Genomic DNA, 16669 nt, shown 5'->3' on the forward strand with positions numbered 1-16669 from the left:
CTGCCAGCAAATGCAAAGAAGTACATGCTCCATTAAATTAAATGTCATCCCACATTTATCAAATATTGTCTTAGTTACAGTTTGATACCTATCTAAATTCATATTCGAGCAAAACTAAGCCCTGAAAGTGCGTTTGTGGCTCTGCACCTCCAGAAGTGAGTTCAAAATACCTGCAGCTCATCAGAACTGCAACAATAACTCTTAATATTTTTTGTGACAAAAAAAAATCAACTTTACTTCAATATATTGTCAAATATTTACTGGAAGTAATGTACAAGAAAAATACTATACAAAATCGTCTCCTGGACAGCTGCGCCTCGCACCCATACACTGGTGGAGTTATAATTAATTGGTAACTAATCTAGAACGATTCTCCAGTTGTACAAACCATCAGGTTCAGATATATTTTACAAAGTTTTTTTTTCCTATTTTCCCTCTTTTGGCATTTAAACTACAGCCTCGTCTTAAATAAACGATAGCTTCTTCACGTGTTTATAAGTTTAAATCACACACAAAAAAAGTTTAACCCTAAGAATCTTCAATGAATTCCAAGAATTTACAGAAATGGGTACAATACAAATTGGTGGCTGGACTAGCAAAAAAAGATTGGGAGATTATGCTCGGGAGTGGTGAAAAACGAGGTAGAAAAGGACAAACACGGAGATAGTTAATCTGGTCTCACCGGAAAGGGGCATTTTTGCATAAGAAAAAGACACCTACCCTCACCCCCACCCCCACACCCCATAAGTTAAGTTAATGCAATCAAAATAACTTTGGGATCAACATTAGCAGTTTCCAAAGAAAGACTTGTTCACTGCTAGAGGAAAAACTATCTAGAAGGGAAACCAAGTGGAAGGATGCTGTGTTTTTTCTTTAGTTTTTTAGTTTAAAAAAATGTTATAAAGATGAAAGAAGGCTGCTGCAGCGATTCACCAGGACTGCCCCCTTAGCTGAAACTTGAATCGGTTCCACCTCAGGGAACAAAGGAAAAGAGGCAGAGCTGACGTTGGGAGAGCTAACTCTGCAAACTCTGGGTCTCGGGGCCGCCAGACGGGCACCCCCACATAGTTGCGACAGCTCCGCGCAGGGAGGGCAGCTGCACGCAGCAGCTAGGCAGGGCTCTCAAAAGCCGAGACCCCAAGACTGCAGTTCTCGAACCTAGTTGGCGGCTGCCCCAGCAGGGATGCCCTGCCTCCTGCCTTGTCCTCCCCACGGCGCCACTCAACCTTGTTCAACCGAGTTGTTCCCGCTCGTGCGGAGGCCCCCAGTCTCCCAGGCACTAGATTCGTCCAGCGCTACCTCCAGCGACCTCTTCCCTCTAAAAGATACAACCTGGGGATGGCAGAGAGAGGGCGAAGAGAGGACGAAAAATAAAGACCCGGCAAGGCGCCGGTTACAGCCGTATGGGACTCCGATAGTGTTACCTGGTGGAGATGGGAAAGCCAGGGCCCAGGAGAGCAATGGGTGTTACTTACATGTCCATATCCCCTTTACAAAGTAGAGTCACAAGGTGAGTTAAAAGAGAAAGAGAGAGACTGAAAGAGACAGAAAGTGCGAGCAGGATGAAAAGTGGAAAGAGGTTGGAGCAGAGGCCAGGACAGACGGCGCCCAAGTGGACCGGGATGGGAGGGGGTCGAGGAGAAGGGCAGCCGCAGGATGCGCGTCACTCCAGGCCGTTGCGGTGACCGGGCTCCGGGGGCTGCAGCAACTCCGGGGAGTGGCAGGGCGGGCTGCCCGCCGCACTATGCTCGCTGTCGGTGTCGCTGCCCTTCTTGCCGCCGCTACCCGAGCCCGCCGAGCCGCCGCCGCCGCCGCCGCTGTGCGTCTTCACGTGCTTGCTGAGGTGGTCGCTGCGCATGAAGCGTTTGTTGCAGACAGGACAGGCAAAGCGCTTCTCGCCCGTGTGGGTCCGCAGGTGCCGCTGCAGCTCGTCGGAGCGCGTGAAGCGCTTGCCGCAGAAGAGCCAGTTGCACACGAAGGGCCGCTCGCCCGTGTGCCAGCGCAGGTGCGCCTTGAGGTGCGACGTCTTGCCGTACACCTTGCCACAGCCCGGTATGTGGCAGCTGTGCAGGCCCTTGCGCCGCAGGCTGGCCCCGGCCGGGCCCAGCCGCTCCGCCTCCTGGCAGTTGGGGCAGTCGCAGGTGGCGCGACCCGAGTAGCGGCGTGCGGAGGAGCGCGGGGAGCCCCCCAGCGGCGCCGACGGCCCAGCACTCAGCATGGAGCCCCCAGCGCCGGCCAGCGGCGACGGGGCCGAGTCCGGGTAAGAGCCGGGCAGCACTGGCTTGAAGCCGTCCATGAGGTGCTGCCCGGCGGGGCTAAGCAGGTGCGAGGAGGCGCCGCTGCTGAAGGCCGAGTGGCTCAGGCCCGAATAATCCGAGTTGTAGCCTCCGAGCGGCGAGTGCAGCGAGGTTTGGAGCCCCCCGGCGGCAGGGTGCAGCGAGCCGGGCAGCGCCGCCGCGCCATTCGGGTTCTGCACGTCGATCCAGCCGGCGCCCACGTCCCACCAGCTAGAGGCGCCGGCCGAGCCCACGTCGCCGGCGGCGCCCAGGCCCGGATGCGAGGGCTTGAACCACGACTCGTATGGGTGCGCCATGCCCACGCGCGGGTAGATGCCCTGCAGCCCGTCCACCGAGGTGTGCACCTTGGAAATGAACACCGGCTGGTGGGAGCCGTCCTGAGAGTGAGCGGAGGAACCGCCGCCGCCGCCGCCGCCCCCTCCGCCGCTACCCCCTGACACACCAGGGGCCTGGAACACCGAATAGTCGTTTGCGAAGGGCGAGCTGGAGGCGGCGGCGGCCGCGGCCGCGGCGGCGGCGGCGGCGCTGCTGGAGGTTAGGGAGAAGGCGCTGGAGCCCGGCGAGCCGCCGCAGCTGAACGAGTCGGATACCAGGGCCGCCGCCGCCGCCGCCGCCGCCGCGGCCGCCGCCGCCGCAGAGGACGTACCGCCGTTCCTGGAGGCCCCGGACACGCCGAAGCTCGAGAGACTGGAACCCACTACGTTGCAGCTGCCAGAGGAGGAGGACGAGGAACGTTTCCAGGGGTGGAAGCCTTTGCCGAAGGAAGAAGAGCTGTCCGAGAGAGAGGAGGGAGACGGGCTGGGGCTGCCGATCTTATTACAGGTAGCAGCAAGCATGGCCAGAGGAGTGGATCCCAGCCTCGGTTCTTCCTGCGAGAAGGAGGAGAGGAGAAGGGGTGGGGGAGGGGGAGGGGGGAAAGGCCGTTGGGGGAGGGAGGAAAGAAATGTGCATCAGTCCTCCGGTAGCCTCCAAAACGCCCCACGGCACCCCATCTCTCGTTGCGGCGCGCCGCCACCAACTCACCTGACTCCCCCAACAGCCCTGGCACCCGGCTGCTTCCTACTCTACGGGAAGGGACAAGTTTGGCTGCCGGCGTCTGATTCGGGAGCAAAGCGCCATGCTAAAGAAGAGTTTGACAAGTATTCTCACCTAAAACAACACTCCCGTGCACACAAGGCCCCAGGCACTTCGAAACAAACAAGCAAGCAAAAAGTCCAGATTGGGAAGGAAGAAAGTTTCCTTTGCCGAGAAGCCTGGGGAAAAACCATTGGATTGCTCTTAAGAGCGCTTCCCCTGTAATCCAGAGAAAGCTTTGAAAATCCTGTTCCGGTCCCCAGAAGACCACGCTGGGTTGTTTCTCCCAGGCCAAAAGAGGTCAAACTAGAGGGCTCGCTCGCTCTTCCTGCTTTTCTTTTTTATTTTCTTAAAAAAAAAAAAGTCTACAATAGTAAAAAGAGAGAGAGAGACGGGTTCAACGTACCTGCAAGACAAGGCGGGCTGCGGTATTTTTTAAGGGGAAGAGGGAAAATGTGCAGTTTGCTCAGGAGGAAAAACTTGCTCTCTTTACCCCCGAAATCGTCGCACATAAAATGGACTGGGCGCACGTCTCCCGGGCAGGGAGCGGCCGGGCGCTGCGAGGTGGCTTGTCTAAATGCCCTTAGAGCCTTTTCCTGCGCTGAAAAAAGTGACTCTGCCCCCCTCTCCCCCTCTTTCTTTTCTCCAAACTCACTTGTATTTAAAGGGAAAAAAAAAAAGCTCTCAATAGAGACTGATAGCCCGTGGCCTGGCCGGGGCGACTTTAACCCCCTCCGATCGGCAATAAAAGGAAACTAATTAAACCAGCAAGAGAAAATCCTGAGACTCACCCCTAGAAGTGAAGTTGCCATCACACAAAAGTGCCCTCCTCCTCTCAGAGGATCTTTTTTATATTGATAAATCAGAGGCAGTGTTTTTTTTAGAGGTGTGCAATACAATGATCAGTTCCGCCCATTCCACCACAATTGTAGCTCCCTCTCCGGCTTTGAAGTGCCGCGGAGGCGCGGCCAGCCAATCTGCGGCCTCGCCGGGCCGCGCCGCGCGCGCGCCGTGAGGTCATCGGCGCCGCCGCGGGCCGCCACGGGGGGGCTGGGGAGCTGTAGCGGGAGGGGCGCGAGTGACTGCGCGTGTTACCAAGCGGTGTGTGAGTGTGTAACAATGTAACTGTGTGCGTGTGTGACCAAGCTGAGAAGGAGAAGACAGTGCAGACCGGGGGCGGGGGTAAGGGGCAGGGAATGTGGCAGTGTGGCAGTGTAGCAGTGACAGTGTGGCGGAGGGGGAGGAGGGGAGACGGTGCAGAGAAGGGAGAGGGTGTTATGGGTGACAATATAACTATGTGTGACAGGAGGGTAGAGGGACAGATCAGAAAAGTGTTGGGGGAAGGGTGTGAGTGTACTATAGTATAACTGTGAGTGACAAACCTAGGGAGAGAAGAAGGACAGGGCAGTAAAGAGTGAGGGGAGGTGGTGTGTGAGTGTGTTTGGTGTGGGGGGAGAGGGAGGAATATTAATATGTGTGTTTGTGTGTGTGAAAGAGGAGGGAGGGTGGATGCGTGTGTGTGCAGGAGAGGAAGTAGGGAGAGAAGGCTGTGTGAACGTGTTTGTGTGAGAGGTTGTGTGTGTGCGCGCGCGCGAGTGGGCAACAAAGCTGGGGGTGGAGAATAGGAACAGCGCAGTAAAGTGTACCTACACAGAAAGAAATGGACGATTTGAAGAGTGAAACCGCGAAGTTGAGTGAGGCTGAGTAAACAGATACTCACAAACGCTGTCTCTGTCGCCAACTTCCTCTGGTTCCTTGTACCTAAATTCTTGAGTGATGTTTTTTCTTAACCTCTTGGACACTGTCACCACATTTTTGAAGGAATTCGTATTAATACCTACCTATACGTTCGCAGCCCTACAGTGGAAGGGTAGAAACTTCGGGCGGCTGAGGGGTATTTTTAGGGGTGAATTAGGGCGTGTGTGCGCCTGCGTCTATGAGTTGTTACTTTGATTCGGTGGCTTTTTTTTTTTTTTTTTCCTTTCCCTCCTGAGGTGGGATTCCGCTTTGGAAGTGCAAGTCTCACTCTAGGGACGGGTGTGTTTGTCCCGCGACGCTGAGTAAATTTCAATACAAAAGGATTAAATAGAGATGGGGGTGAAAGAGTATTGTTTTTTTCTTTGGGAAAAAACAATGAAGAACGTTTTATGGAATTTAGAAGTTTTCACAAGAAACCTCACTGACACTTTCTGAGAGAAAATGAAGATTTTGACTGAAATCTGTGGGTTTTATTTATCAGAGAATAGAGAGCCCGTTCACAATTCTTGGACTAAATGTGTTGGAGGCCTCTATCTAATGGCGTTTGGGCCAGATAGCTATGAGTATGTGTGCATGCTAATCGATTTAGGCCAAATTCGGTGGGTTTTAGAACTTGCTTCCCATTTCTGTTATTAGTTGCCTTCAGAAATATTATTACAATTTTACTGTCCCCACAAGGGAACATCTTAAACCACAGTAAATACCATACCAGTGTAGCAAAAAGTCCACAGCCTTTCCAGTACCATTGCTTATTTCTTGTTTTTTTTTAAAGTAATTCATAGTTTTAAGCAGTTACCAATGCTCTCAGAAATCTATTTTTAATGCAGAATTGATTAAAATGTTACTAGCTGGGCAAAGAGTCTTGTTTTGACTGGGGAAATATTTTCATTATATTGTTTTTGAACCCTCCTCAAGTGTATCAACGGCTTCTGGAGATGTTTAAAAAAGAGAGAGAGAGAGAAATCTTCCTTGGATTTACCAAACTCCAAAGTCAGGTTGTATCATTTGTGTAAGTTTCACTGAGCAGAGTTGAGGCTGATGTTTGTGGCCTGAGAGTGTGTGTTTCTGACCCCCTTCTAACAGTGTTGGGATATTGACTGTACATCATATCTATTGATTAAGGGGGTAAGGTACATTCTCATACTTTGAAGTAAGTGTGAAGTAAATTAATGAACTGCTTTCTTTCTCTGAAGGCTGACGCTTACCATAAATGTCGTGTTTCTCCCTGCAAGCTACTCTGAATGATTTTAGCGTGTTGAGAAGGCGTGACAGGCCAGCCCAGAAGGAGGAAGGGGTGGGGGAAGGAGGGAACTCCGTTTAACAAATAAAAGAGAATTAACTTCATTGCTTTGGTCTCTTTCTATAATGATATTCATTTTAAGGACCTAATACACAGTTGTTCAAATTTGGGGTTTAATTCTAATCAATACCGTCACCCTCAAAGGTGGAGAGTAAAAGCTTTGAAAGAAGACTCCCTTCTTTGAATAGTTATTTATTTTATCTTTTTATCCTCCTATCTTCTAGAAGGAAGTGAGGCAAGACTATTAAAAAGTTAAATGCTGATTCTGAGAGTAAATAGAAGCATTAACCACTGTTTCCTCAAAAAATCTGGAATCAGAAAACTCAGATCATGTGATTACAGTTTTGAGCTCCCTATTTCTAAGATTTTTTATTTGTATAAATTTGCTTTAGAATAATATGTAATTCTTCCTATGACAATGGGTGATAACATTGGTGTGGGTTTAATGAACATACTGGATTCCTTGATTTGTATAAGGTTGTGCAGCATTTGGGGATTTTCACAAAGATTTGTACGTGCATCTTTCTTCATTAGGAGATATATAGAGATATAGATGGAGATATACACATATATACATACATACATACATATTCCACTTACCCCATAAAAAAGTTAGGTGTTTATTTCATATTAGTATTGGTCAAAGGGCATTTTTTTCCTTATACTATGCCCCCTCCGCTTCCCCTCCCCAAAAGAAGTGGTTAGTTAGTGTTTGTCAAAAAGCATAGACAACAGAGTTAAAAAGGAAAAACAAAAAAAATTCCATAATTGACCAAAAATTAAAACACCAATACTCTTGCTTCTGGTTTCAATGAAACTGGTCTTAATGGCAGCTCTTTCTCCACTTTGGAGAAGTGACTCAATCATGTTTGAATCCCCCACAGGAAGAAACATCTGTAATCCACTGTACATACAACCTGTCCGGAAGAGCATTTCATAATGCATACAGTTCAGTTTACATATTGATCATTACTCTTGAGTATTGCGCTATGACAATATAGAGGTTTCGAAGGGAAGGAGGAAGAAAGATAGGAAGGGCAGACTTTCTAACATTAAAAGTTTCCCCCACCCCGTATCAAGTTGATCCGGCTGGCAAGGAGAGTAGAGAGATATTCTGCTGTTTCTTACAAACCTGTGGGATTCACTTTCAATAAAGCTAAAATCTATTAGCATTCTGTATGCATCTGCAGCATAAATTTCATTTGAATTTCAAATTTAATAAACCAGGAGGTTTTTAATCATCCCTGGTTTTATTTGTTTGATATTAACATGCTTATTGACCGGGTCTGGTGACCAGTTTGATCATTACAGGACAGCAAAAAGTTAATTAAAACGACCACAGCCCCTTAATCATATCATCTGTCTCATCCATGTCGCTCTCTTTATTACCGGTGATGATGGATAGTCTCCCAGATTAATTTCTCTGTTTCTTCGATTTGGACAACAGCTTTTGGGACCTAATTTACATCCTGGGAACAACTTGCTCAAGTATATCTAACACCTTGCAGCTACAATATACATCAACATCCCCTTAGATGGAGTGAAGAACGGGGGCTTTTTTTGCAGGCGGGTTTGAAGACTAATCAATGCTGCGATCTGGACCTCTTACGCTTTCACAGCCAAAGAAATAGAAGGTCCTAAAAGCAAATTAGAGGCCTCCATCCTTGCTTTTCCTTTTCAGGGAGTGGGGAGTGAAATATGCCTCCGCTGTTTGGTTAAGTAGATTAAAATGTGTAGATACAACGACAAGTAAATAAAACCATTTGTAACCATTAAGTACAATTAGGGATTTATAGTGGAAAACATCAAAGTTATCCAGGCTTTCAAGTGTCCGGCAACACATCTACACCAAATACGGTTTTTGTACTAAGTGTGGTCTGGTATACACACAGAGCTGAAAAAGCCTGAAGAAAAAAGAAAAGAAAAGAATGCACATGAACTGCATATAGGCGCGTACCTCTGCTGGGTACGTTTAAACCGGGCTCTTCGCATCTCGGTTTCCGGAGCGTTGGCAGGGACGCGCAAGCTCTGGAAGCTGATCGGCCGGTGCCCGCGGCGGACCGAGTGAACGCTGAGCGGGCCGCGAGTGCCTGGCAGGCGCCTCTTCCGAAATGGGAAGACAGCCCCCAATCCCTGACCACTGTGAGGGGACCTTGCGCGGACGTGCTGGCTACTAATTAAAGCGTGAAGAGGGATGGTGAGGCAGCCGAGCGCCGCCGCCGGCTGCAGGGAGGAGCGGGCTGGGCCAGGTTGGGGGCTATCTCGTGGTTGGGAGCTCTCTGGTCAAAGTTACTTTCCTGCTGAACAGAAAACCTGGCCAGGCGTGAACCTGTGGATTCCAGAGGGGTGCCCTTTTGCTGTCCACTCCTGCTTTTGGGCGGCTTTACTAGGAAGTTGCCTAACATTTCCTGGGAAGGGAGGTAATAAAAGCTCCTTGCTGGTGGCAGATTGTTGAACCGTAGGTGGGAAGGGATCAGTCGTCCAGAGCCCAGAGAGGGCTGTATTTTCCTGATTGGAAAATGGGAACTTCTACGCTGAACAATAGCCCCTATTAGTGAGGTTATTCGGTTTCAAACTGTCCGGCCACATTTACAGCGGAGTCCTTACTTTCCTGGTACCGCTTAATTGGATGTATTTGTTGACCACAGTGAAGCAATAGTAACTCTTCACCTACTTGCATAGGATCTCCTGGTGGATGCAAAGCATTGCCTTGGTGACTCCTTTTGAATAAATGGGACCACTTGAGAAAACATTCCATATTTTTTCTTAACTGACTCGATATTTTTCTTCTGTGTCACACTGCTTAATATTTTTTTTCTCTGCCACTTCAGAACATTCGAAAGTTAGCAATGGTTTAATTAAAAGAGATTTACTCATCTAGGATATTACGTACTTTGACTTGCTTTAGCTAGGGCATTCAAATAGCATATATTCAGAAGACAAGGAGGACTTTTCCCATGTATCAATCATATGAATATGTAGGTAAGTTCATTGGTAGGAAAATATGAAGATATTCACCAAGATAGGTATTTCTTCCTATATCAAGGGAATAAAAAATCTTATTTCCTTATTTGTTGTCTACATGCATAATGTTCACATACTCATAGTATGTTGATATGATCGTGTGCTAGTTTTACAGGCAGGCATGTACTCTATGGTATATTTCATAGTCATCTCTCTGCCAGCCCACAGATGAAATTGATAATTAATTCTACAGCACTTCTATTCCTCCTTCATCATGTAAATGAAGGATACACACATGGGGAAAAGAGTTTGCTCATTTCGGGTGAATGAGGGGTGTGTGTGTGCATGTATGTGTATTTTTGTTGTTCAAGGCAAGGAAGAGAGGCTTAGACATTCAAACGAGTTTGTCCTTGATTTTTTTTTTCCTGGAATGGATTTGTTTCAGCTGTTTTCTCTTTTCGTATTATATATCACTTTCTCACAGCTAACATGCAGAGTTAAAAACTACTAAATTCTTATCCTCAACATTATTGATTTCTTTTCATTCTGTTCTGTTACTAGAGGAGGTAATGCTCCCAGATTACCTCATGGTCTCCTCCAGACGGTTGACAATTGCAATCGTAGTTTCGGGAAGATAAATGTTACTTTGGGAATTGTGCTTAATTACAAATAATCTAGGAGCTGCTCTGGTCTCTGGGTTTAACCACACATGTGTTCAAACCATTTTACAAGGTTTACAATTGGGTGATATTTATGAAAGGCGATGCAGTTCGTTTTTCTAAAATCATGGGATAAACTAGGATGCTCCTACTTGGGGTTTGTCAACAGACCCTCAGAGATAAAAGACCCAAACAACACCAACAACAAGAAGTACGGAACCTCGGAGTACTTGAAGGCTTAAGAAAAAAAAAAAAAAACACTGGGTTTACCTTCAGGTCAATTTTATTAAAATGAAAACCTGAAAATAAACCATTCTTTGTTGAATTCTTAAAATCTCTTAAGTAAATCCATTTTTCTGTAGAGAACATTTTTGAACTCACATATTCTGATTTTCTTCTCTTTTCTTTTTCTGAAAGAAGTCTTATAGATTTTCCCTGAAATAGCCCAGTGGTTATTTTTTACAGTTCCTCTTGTAATTCAGCTGCTACCTTTGTGTGTGTGATTCTTTGCTTATATGGCAGCTCAATTAGTGTTGTTTGTGTGTGTGTGCTCGCTTTTTTTCTAATAGTCTTATTAACAAGAAAAAAGGTGGCGAACAGGTTATTCTCTTAACCTGACCTGGCTGTAAGAGTAAGATGAGCAGCACTGAACAGATGTCCCCATTTAAGCCGTTCTTTTCCCACATGCCTGCTGGATATTGCAGGCGCGCAGGAAGCTCGCTTCAAACCTGGCCCATTTCAGGCCATAATGGCCACGTTATTTCGGCCCAGTGAACACGAACAAAATCGCGTGCTTTAGAATCATTCGACTCTGAGTCCAGGAAAAGCAGGGGGTGTGGTGGCAGTGGTGGTGGCTAGGGAGGGGTGTGTATGAGGGGGGGGAGCCGATTTCATCTCGGATCGCAGGAAGAGAACTTGCTCAAAAGAATTTTTCCCCAGCAAATATGGTATAATTTACAGCGCAACTTAATAATCCAAGGGGCAATGCAAAAGCCCTTTGCGTTGTAAACCGCTTCTAATTACCTGCCAGAGCAATTAGCTGACTATCACGAAGAAATTAGATCGCTCAATGTAGCATAAATAATGCGAATAATTTTGTAAGAAGAATGGAAAGCGAGACCTGGTGTTTCTTTATAAGGAAATAACACCTCGTACTGTACGAGCCCTCCATGAACACATATTAATGTCTAGGCATGCATGGCAATGAGTCCGAGCAGGAGCCTTCTGGCTGCGGTTCAGCACTTTTTCCGTTTACGTATGCGGGGTGAAAGTCGGCTTCCAGGCATTCGATCTCCAGCCTTCCAGCTCACAGTAATTAACACATAGCGACTTCAATGGGAAAACCTGTTTTCCAGATGATTTTTACAATGCAGCTTTATGTCTCATTTGGCAGTTTAAATAGCTGGAGTTGTTTTCTGGCTTCATCTCTACTATCATCTGTTGAGCATATTTTGCTTAGAATATTGAATCCCACCCAAAACTTGGGTGCAGGCTTTTGCTAACTTTTTTTTTTTCTTAAGAAGTGGTGTTATCAGAAGCCACTTTGAGGACACTAGGGTAAAGAATTCTTGTGGGGATATGAACGATATGTTTTCCTCATTCATGAGGCTGCACAATATATTGGGGTATTTTTGTGTGCTTCAACTTTATTTAAAAGTCTGCCTCAGTTATATTTAACTCATTTCTCTTGATGAGTGTTTCTTATAGGGGGATTCAGATAGTGAGTCCACACATTTCTTAGCAAAGAATTTTAAGAGTAAAGCGAAAACCTATTTCTGGAGGAAAGCTGACAGTGCAGTTAGGTCTGATAACACTATCAGGCTCTTTGAAATTTACTGGGTTTGTAAATTACAAATGAGAAGACAGCTTGGAAAGATGTTTGGAAAACGAGTATGCGCGCCGACACCCACCCACCCACACTCTCTTGCTCACAGGTCCACGTTTTCAGGTGCCGCCAAAGTGAAGGGAGTCACGGGCCCCCCCCCCCCCCCCCGCTTACCCTCGTAAACGAGATGGGTCACACATTTGGGTCAAGTTGAATTAGCCCGGAGAGTTTCCGTGGTAATCGAACTGGACGTCTCTATTGGTCACAGCGAAGGGGCGTCGTGTGAATCCGTCATTTGCCTGGTCCAGCACATTCGCCGGGCTGTGTACAGCCCCCGCAGCCCTAGTAGTTTAGGGTTAGCGCCCTCACATCCCCACAACCCGCTCATCCCTACACATCAAAAGCTTTGCGCCAGGTCATTTTTTACCATCTTTCACTACCGATTTCAGTGAGTTTTGTGGGACTTCGCGATGGTCTTGGCCGGACCCGCGGCTCACGCCCAGTTTCCTCCACCTGCGAAGACAGAGTCGATTTTACTGGTGACTGGAGAGTTCCAGATGGAAACGGAAGGAAAGGCTGTGATAAATTTCACCAACCCAGGCTACAGATTGGATTAGTGCTCTTCATGGCGTCAAGTCTATGCAGTCCTTCTCCCCTATTAAATAAACAGGCGCTAGCCACCTTACCCCCCCCCCCCCCCCGCAGCTCAGGGTTTCTGGGCTAGGGAACAGGAAATAAAGATACATACAGGGGAGCCCACTTACCAGATTCCGCCCCCACTTCAGAATATGTTAGAAATAAAATATCTATGTCAACTCTAGAAAATTCATGACGTGATGTGCTAATCACTGGGTTCAAGGGCATCTACCTTACCCAGCAGGAAGACCCCTTCCAAATCCTGACAGAAGAGCCCATCTCCATGGAACAGGGAATGTGGTTTTAAAGCTTGACAAGTATTGACTCATGTACTCAGCAGAGGTTACTTTTTGAGAGGAAATAAAATCTTTATTCTTGCTTATGCATTCTGGAAAAGTAATAAAGGCTGTTCAGATAATGAGAACGCAATTTTCCTCAGTTGTCTCACCCAAAAATTCCAACTTACTGAATGGTTTCGCAGATCCATTTCTTTCGAACACTTAGCATCACTCCTCCTCCTTCTCCCCAAGTTGCCTCGATGATTTCTCCATCTTAAATAACAAGGACCCTGCTGGCCACCAAAGAAGGCTGCCACATTTTAATTCAAAACAAGGGCCAAGATTGCATAACTGAAAGTATAGAAGAGATCAAACTCTCTCCTCTTGAAGTGTCTGCACTTACCCTGCGGTAGCCTCCATAGTCCCCTCTTTCCCTCTCCTCCATCTTTACTTAAAGGTTTCTTTCCTAATTTTTTTGCAGTGTTTCTTAAGGTAAAAGAAATAAGCTGAACTCATTATTGCCATGTCTGTAATTGTTCTAAAAACATTTTTCAGTTCGGTCTCCGAAGGCAAACACATTGGTCTTCAATCAACACTGAAGAAAGCAAACATTGGAAGAACCAAAGCCCATGACTTTGGAGTCTACACTCAGCATTTACCACCCTCAAGTGAAATGACCCTCACCTTCAAAAGGGCAGCTATTAACAACAGAAAGTTCTCATTTTTCTGTAGATGGTGCTTCAAGTAGTTTTCTAGATTACACCTGTCCTAATTTAGGCATAATCCCCCTACTTCCCATATACCCCTTGAAGCTAGAAAAAGCAGTTGTTGCAAACCCAGACGATTTGACTAGTACTGTCCAAGGTCAGTTCATTTGAAGCTTTCTGGATAAAAATGTTAGAAGGACTAATGAACCCACTTCAAACCTTTTTCTGCTTTGGTTCAAGTCCTCTAAGCTTTGAGAACAAAAGGAAGACAAAAACGATTCCTGCAATTTTGTCGTACTTACCAAATGGGACTCTAAGAAGAGGTGTGTAGCAAACTAGTAAGAGCCAAAGCTAAACCAAAAGAAGTATTGTTTGTTGTTGCTAAAAGACACCTGAACTATCGATTTTATTGATTGACTGGTATTAGGGCAGTAAAGAGTGTTTTGCTCAATTTGTGTTTTAATAGATCTTAGATTTAATCGAAAATTGGCCAATTAATATATGGTATTTAAAATTTCAAAACAAGCCTTAGGTATTCACGACCAGTTTTATTAGGCGATTTTGCTGTTGATTTACCAACTAAGTCAAACTACTTTTTTTTCTTAACTTAAGCTTGGGTGATTCGAATTTCCTCTCCTTTAGTTACCTAAGACTTAGGAACAGGAGCTCCAAAACGGTTAGAAATAGGTGGGAAAATTGTAGGTTTACACGTCTGGCGGGAGGAAATTAAAAGGCCTGGTGTGTCCCAGTCCCTAACTCAGTTGGAGGGGAGAACCTTGCCGACCGAGTGTGTCAAACAGGGAATGGGCTCGCTGAGACCGCAGTGGACACAGAAAGCCTCGAAGATCCGCGCTTTCCCGCGATTAATTGTCCTGGCAACTTAGGAGGTGCTCCCGTTTTGGGTTTCACGCATATTCGGAGCGTTTCGCCCTATAGAGTTTACCATTGATCTTATGTCCCTTTTCTGTGCTCTGGCTACCTAAGGAATGAGGTCAGGAGACTGGCAACGAATATGCTACAGCCGAAGGGTGGGGTGGGGGCATAGAAGAAAGGCTCCCGCCTCACATCAGCCTGCAATAGTGGCAACCGCCCAGGAGCCGAAGCTTCCCGAGAAGTCTGTTTAATTAATATCCCGTCCTCGGGAAAACTAGAATAGAAGGTGAGTAGTGGACAACTTCCCCCCCGCCCCCCGTCGCAGGATCGGAAAGAAATGAGTGACGGCTGTCTTGTGTAGCAGTCAGGGAGTCCTTCCAAACCGGGGACCGTCAGGCTTCCAGGCAGTCTTCCGGGAGCCTGGAGTGGGGATCTCCGACAGCTCCGCAGATAGTTTCCGTACCCAGCAGTCACAATATTTGCACTCCCCTTTCTTCCCGGCTCGCCACTCCCTCCCCTTCCTACCGTCTTCCCCTCGCCCCACCCGCGACCGCCAACCTTCCCAAGGCCCGCTCGCCCTCCACCGCCGGCCTAGCGCGCAAGCCCGCGCCGCCTCGAACCTTCCGGGCCCGGGCGCAGGCCGCCCGCGGGGGGGCACACGCGTCCCCGCCTGCCCGCGCGGCCGGGGGCTGCGGCGGGCGCGGGCGCGGGAGGCGGAGGCGCGGGCGCTCGGCTCCGCCGCGGCCCGGCCCAGCCCCGCCCCGCCCCACCCTCCGGCCCTCCCCTCCGCTTAGCCGCGCTCTCCCGCCGAGCACCGCCACCGGCTCCGCTCTCGGCCGGCCCGGACGCCGCGGGCTGCCGCGGCTCTCAGGCCGGGAAGGCCGCGTCGGCTCCCGCCAAGGGGGAGGCGCCACCCCGCCTCGGGGCGGTTGTTTCGCGCGGACTCCCGGGCGGGCCACAAAAGCCCCTTCCCGAAGGCTGGCCGGGCCGGTAGTCGGGTGTGCGACGGCAGCTCCCCACCCCTGCACTCAGCAGCCCGCCCCGCTCCTCCTCCTTCCCTCCCCCGTCCCTCCTCCTCTCCCACCCCCCGAGGGTTCGCACACCCCGCGGGCGGGAAGGTGCCGCCCTCGGGGCGGACAAAGGGGCAGTCAGGGCGGGAGGGGGCTGCGGCCGGCACGCGCGGCTGCGGGAGGGGCCTGCCGCGCCCCCGGCCCCCGACCTGACTCTTGCTGGGCGGCCGGCGCAGCGGGGGGGCGGAGGGAGGCGGGCGGTGGGGGGGCTGCGACCGCGGGGGGCGTGTGTGCGGGAGGGGGTCGCGGACAGGTCAGGCGGCCTGGGACCCACCCCGACCCGGGTAATAGTTGAATCTCCTGTTCTGCTGGTCTCCCCCCTCCAGGTCTTGACTGGACTGGACTTGAAAGCTCTTTTAAAAAATTTATATTCTTGTTTCTCTGTCAGCGATAATATATCAGAATCACCCAAAGGGCTAGTTAAAACGCTTATTGCTGGGCCCCATCCCCAGAGTTTGTGGTTAAGGAAGTCTGGGGGTGGGAACTGATAATTTGCATTTCCAACTAGTTCCCACGTGATGCTGAAGCTGCTGATCCCGGTACCACAGTGGAGAATCACTGCTACACAATTCCTGCCTCGCCCCTCCCGTGCTATAGAAGGGGGAAGAAGATCTCCCACAAAGATCCCAAATGCACTGCTTGTGCTTTCATTGCCAAGGTAGTTTCACCTCTTTTGAAGGTAAGCTCTATATTGAGTGTGGACCACATTTTCTTGCCAGAAGCTCTAAATTTGAAACTCACCAAATGCTGGAGTGTAATCCCAGTGCCAGTGCTGCTTGAGGAAGTGACCCTGCATAGATGTGAACCAGAGAAAGTCACGGCTCAGCGGGCCATTTCCCCTCATTCAGAGCGGGAACCAGGGAGATGGGTCTCAACGCTCCAGCACAAATTCAAAAGGGAATCAAGTAATTTTCTTCTGATGTAATGACAATCGCCTGCCTTCTCTTCTTTATAAGTTTTTAATTTTTTTGTTCACTCCTTTGTGCTGCATATTTTTATTGTTTTATGTTTTACTGAGGGACCTACATTTTTTTTAAACCAGGCAGAAGAACTGGATGACAAGCAGAGGCTTGATTGAAACTTTTTTTTCAAAGCCACATTACAGTTGAAAAATTCTCCCATGTTTTAAAACATATCTATGTATTTAAAGGGAACATGATTAATAGTATCACTTGAAACGCAACCCCTGCCATCTCAAATCTGATTCCTCCGAAAAATTATTTGAAAA

The 16669-nt window shown here is 48.4% G+C and overlaps 1 protein-coding gene across 1 annotated transcript; it reads right to left on the minus strand.

Annotated features, from left to right (window-relative positions):
- Window positions 1-1663: 1663 nt before the first annotated feature.
- On the minus strand, window positions 1664-4183 carry SP8 (Sp8 transcription factor). The gene is made up of 2 exons (XM_026513940.3): window positions 4163-4183; window positions 1664-3166 (listed from the first exon to the last, which is right to left on the minus strand). The coding sequence occupies exons 1-2, from the start codon at window positions 4181-4183 to the stop codon at window positions 1664-1666; spliced, it is 1524 nt and encodes a 507-aa protein (XP_026369725.1).
- Window positions 4184-16669: the final 12486 nt, after the last annotated feature.

The sequence above is a fragment of the Ursus arctos genome, unplaced genomic scaffold, assembly GCF_023065955.2.
Source record: "Ursus arctos isolate Adak ecotype North America unplaced genomic scaffold, UrsArc2.0 scaffold_3, whole genome shotgun sequence".
In the NCBI taxonomy this organism is placed as follows: Eukaryota; Metazoa; Chordata; class Mammalia; order Carnivora; family Ursidae; genus Ursus; species Ursus arctos.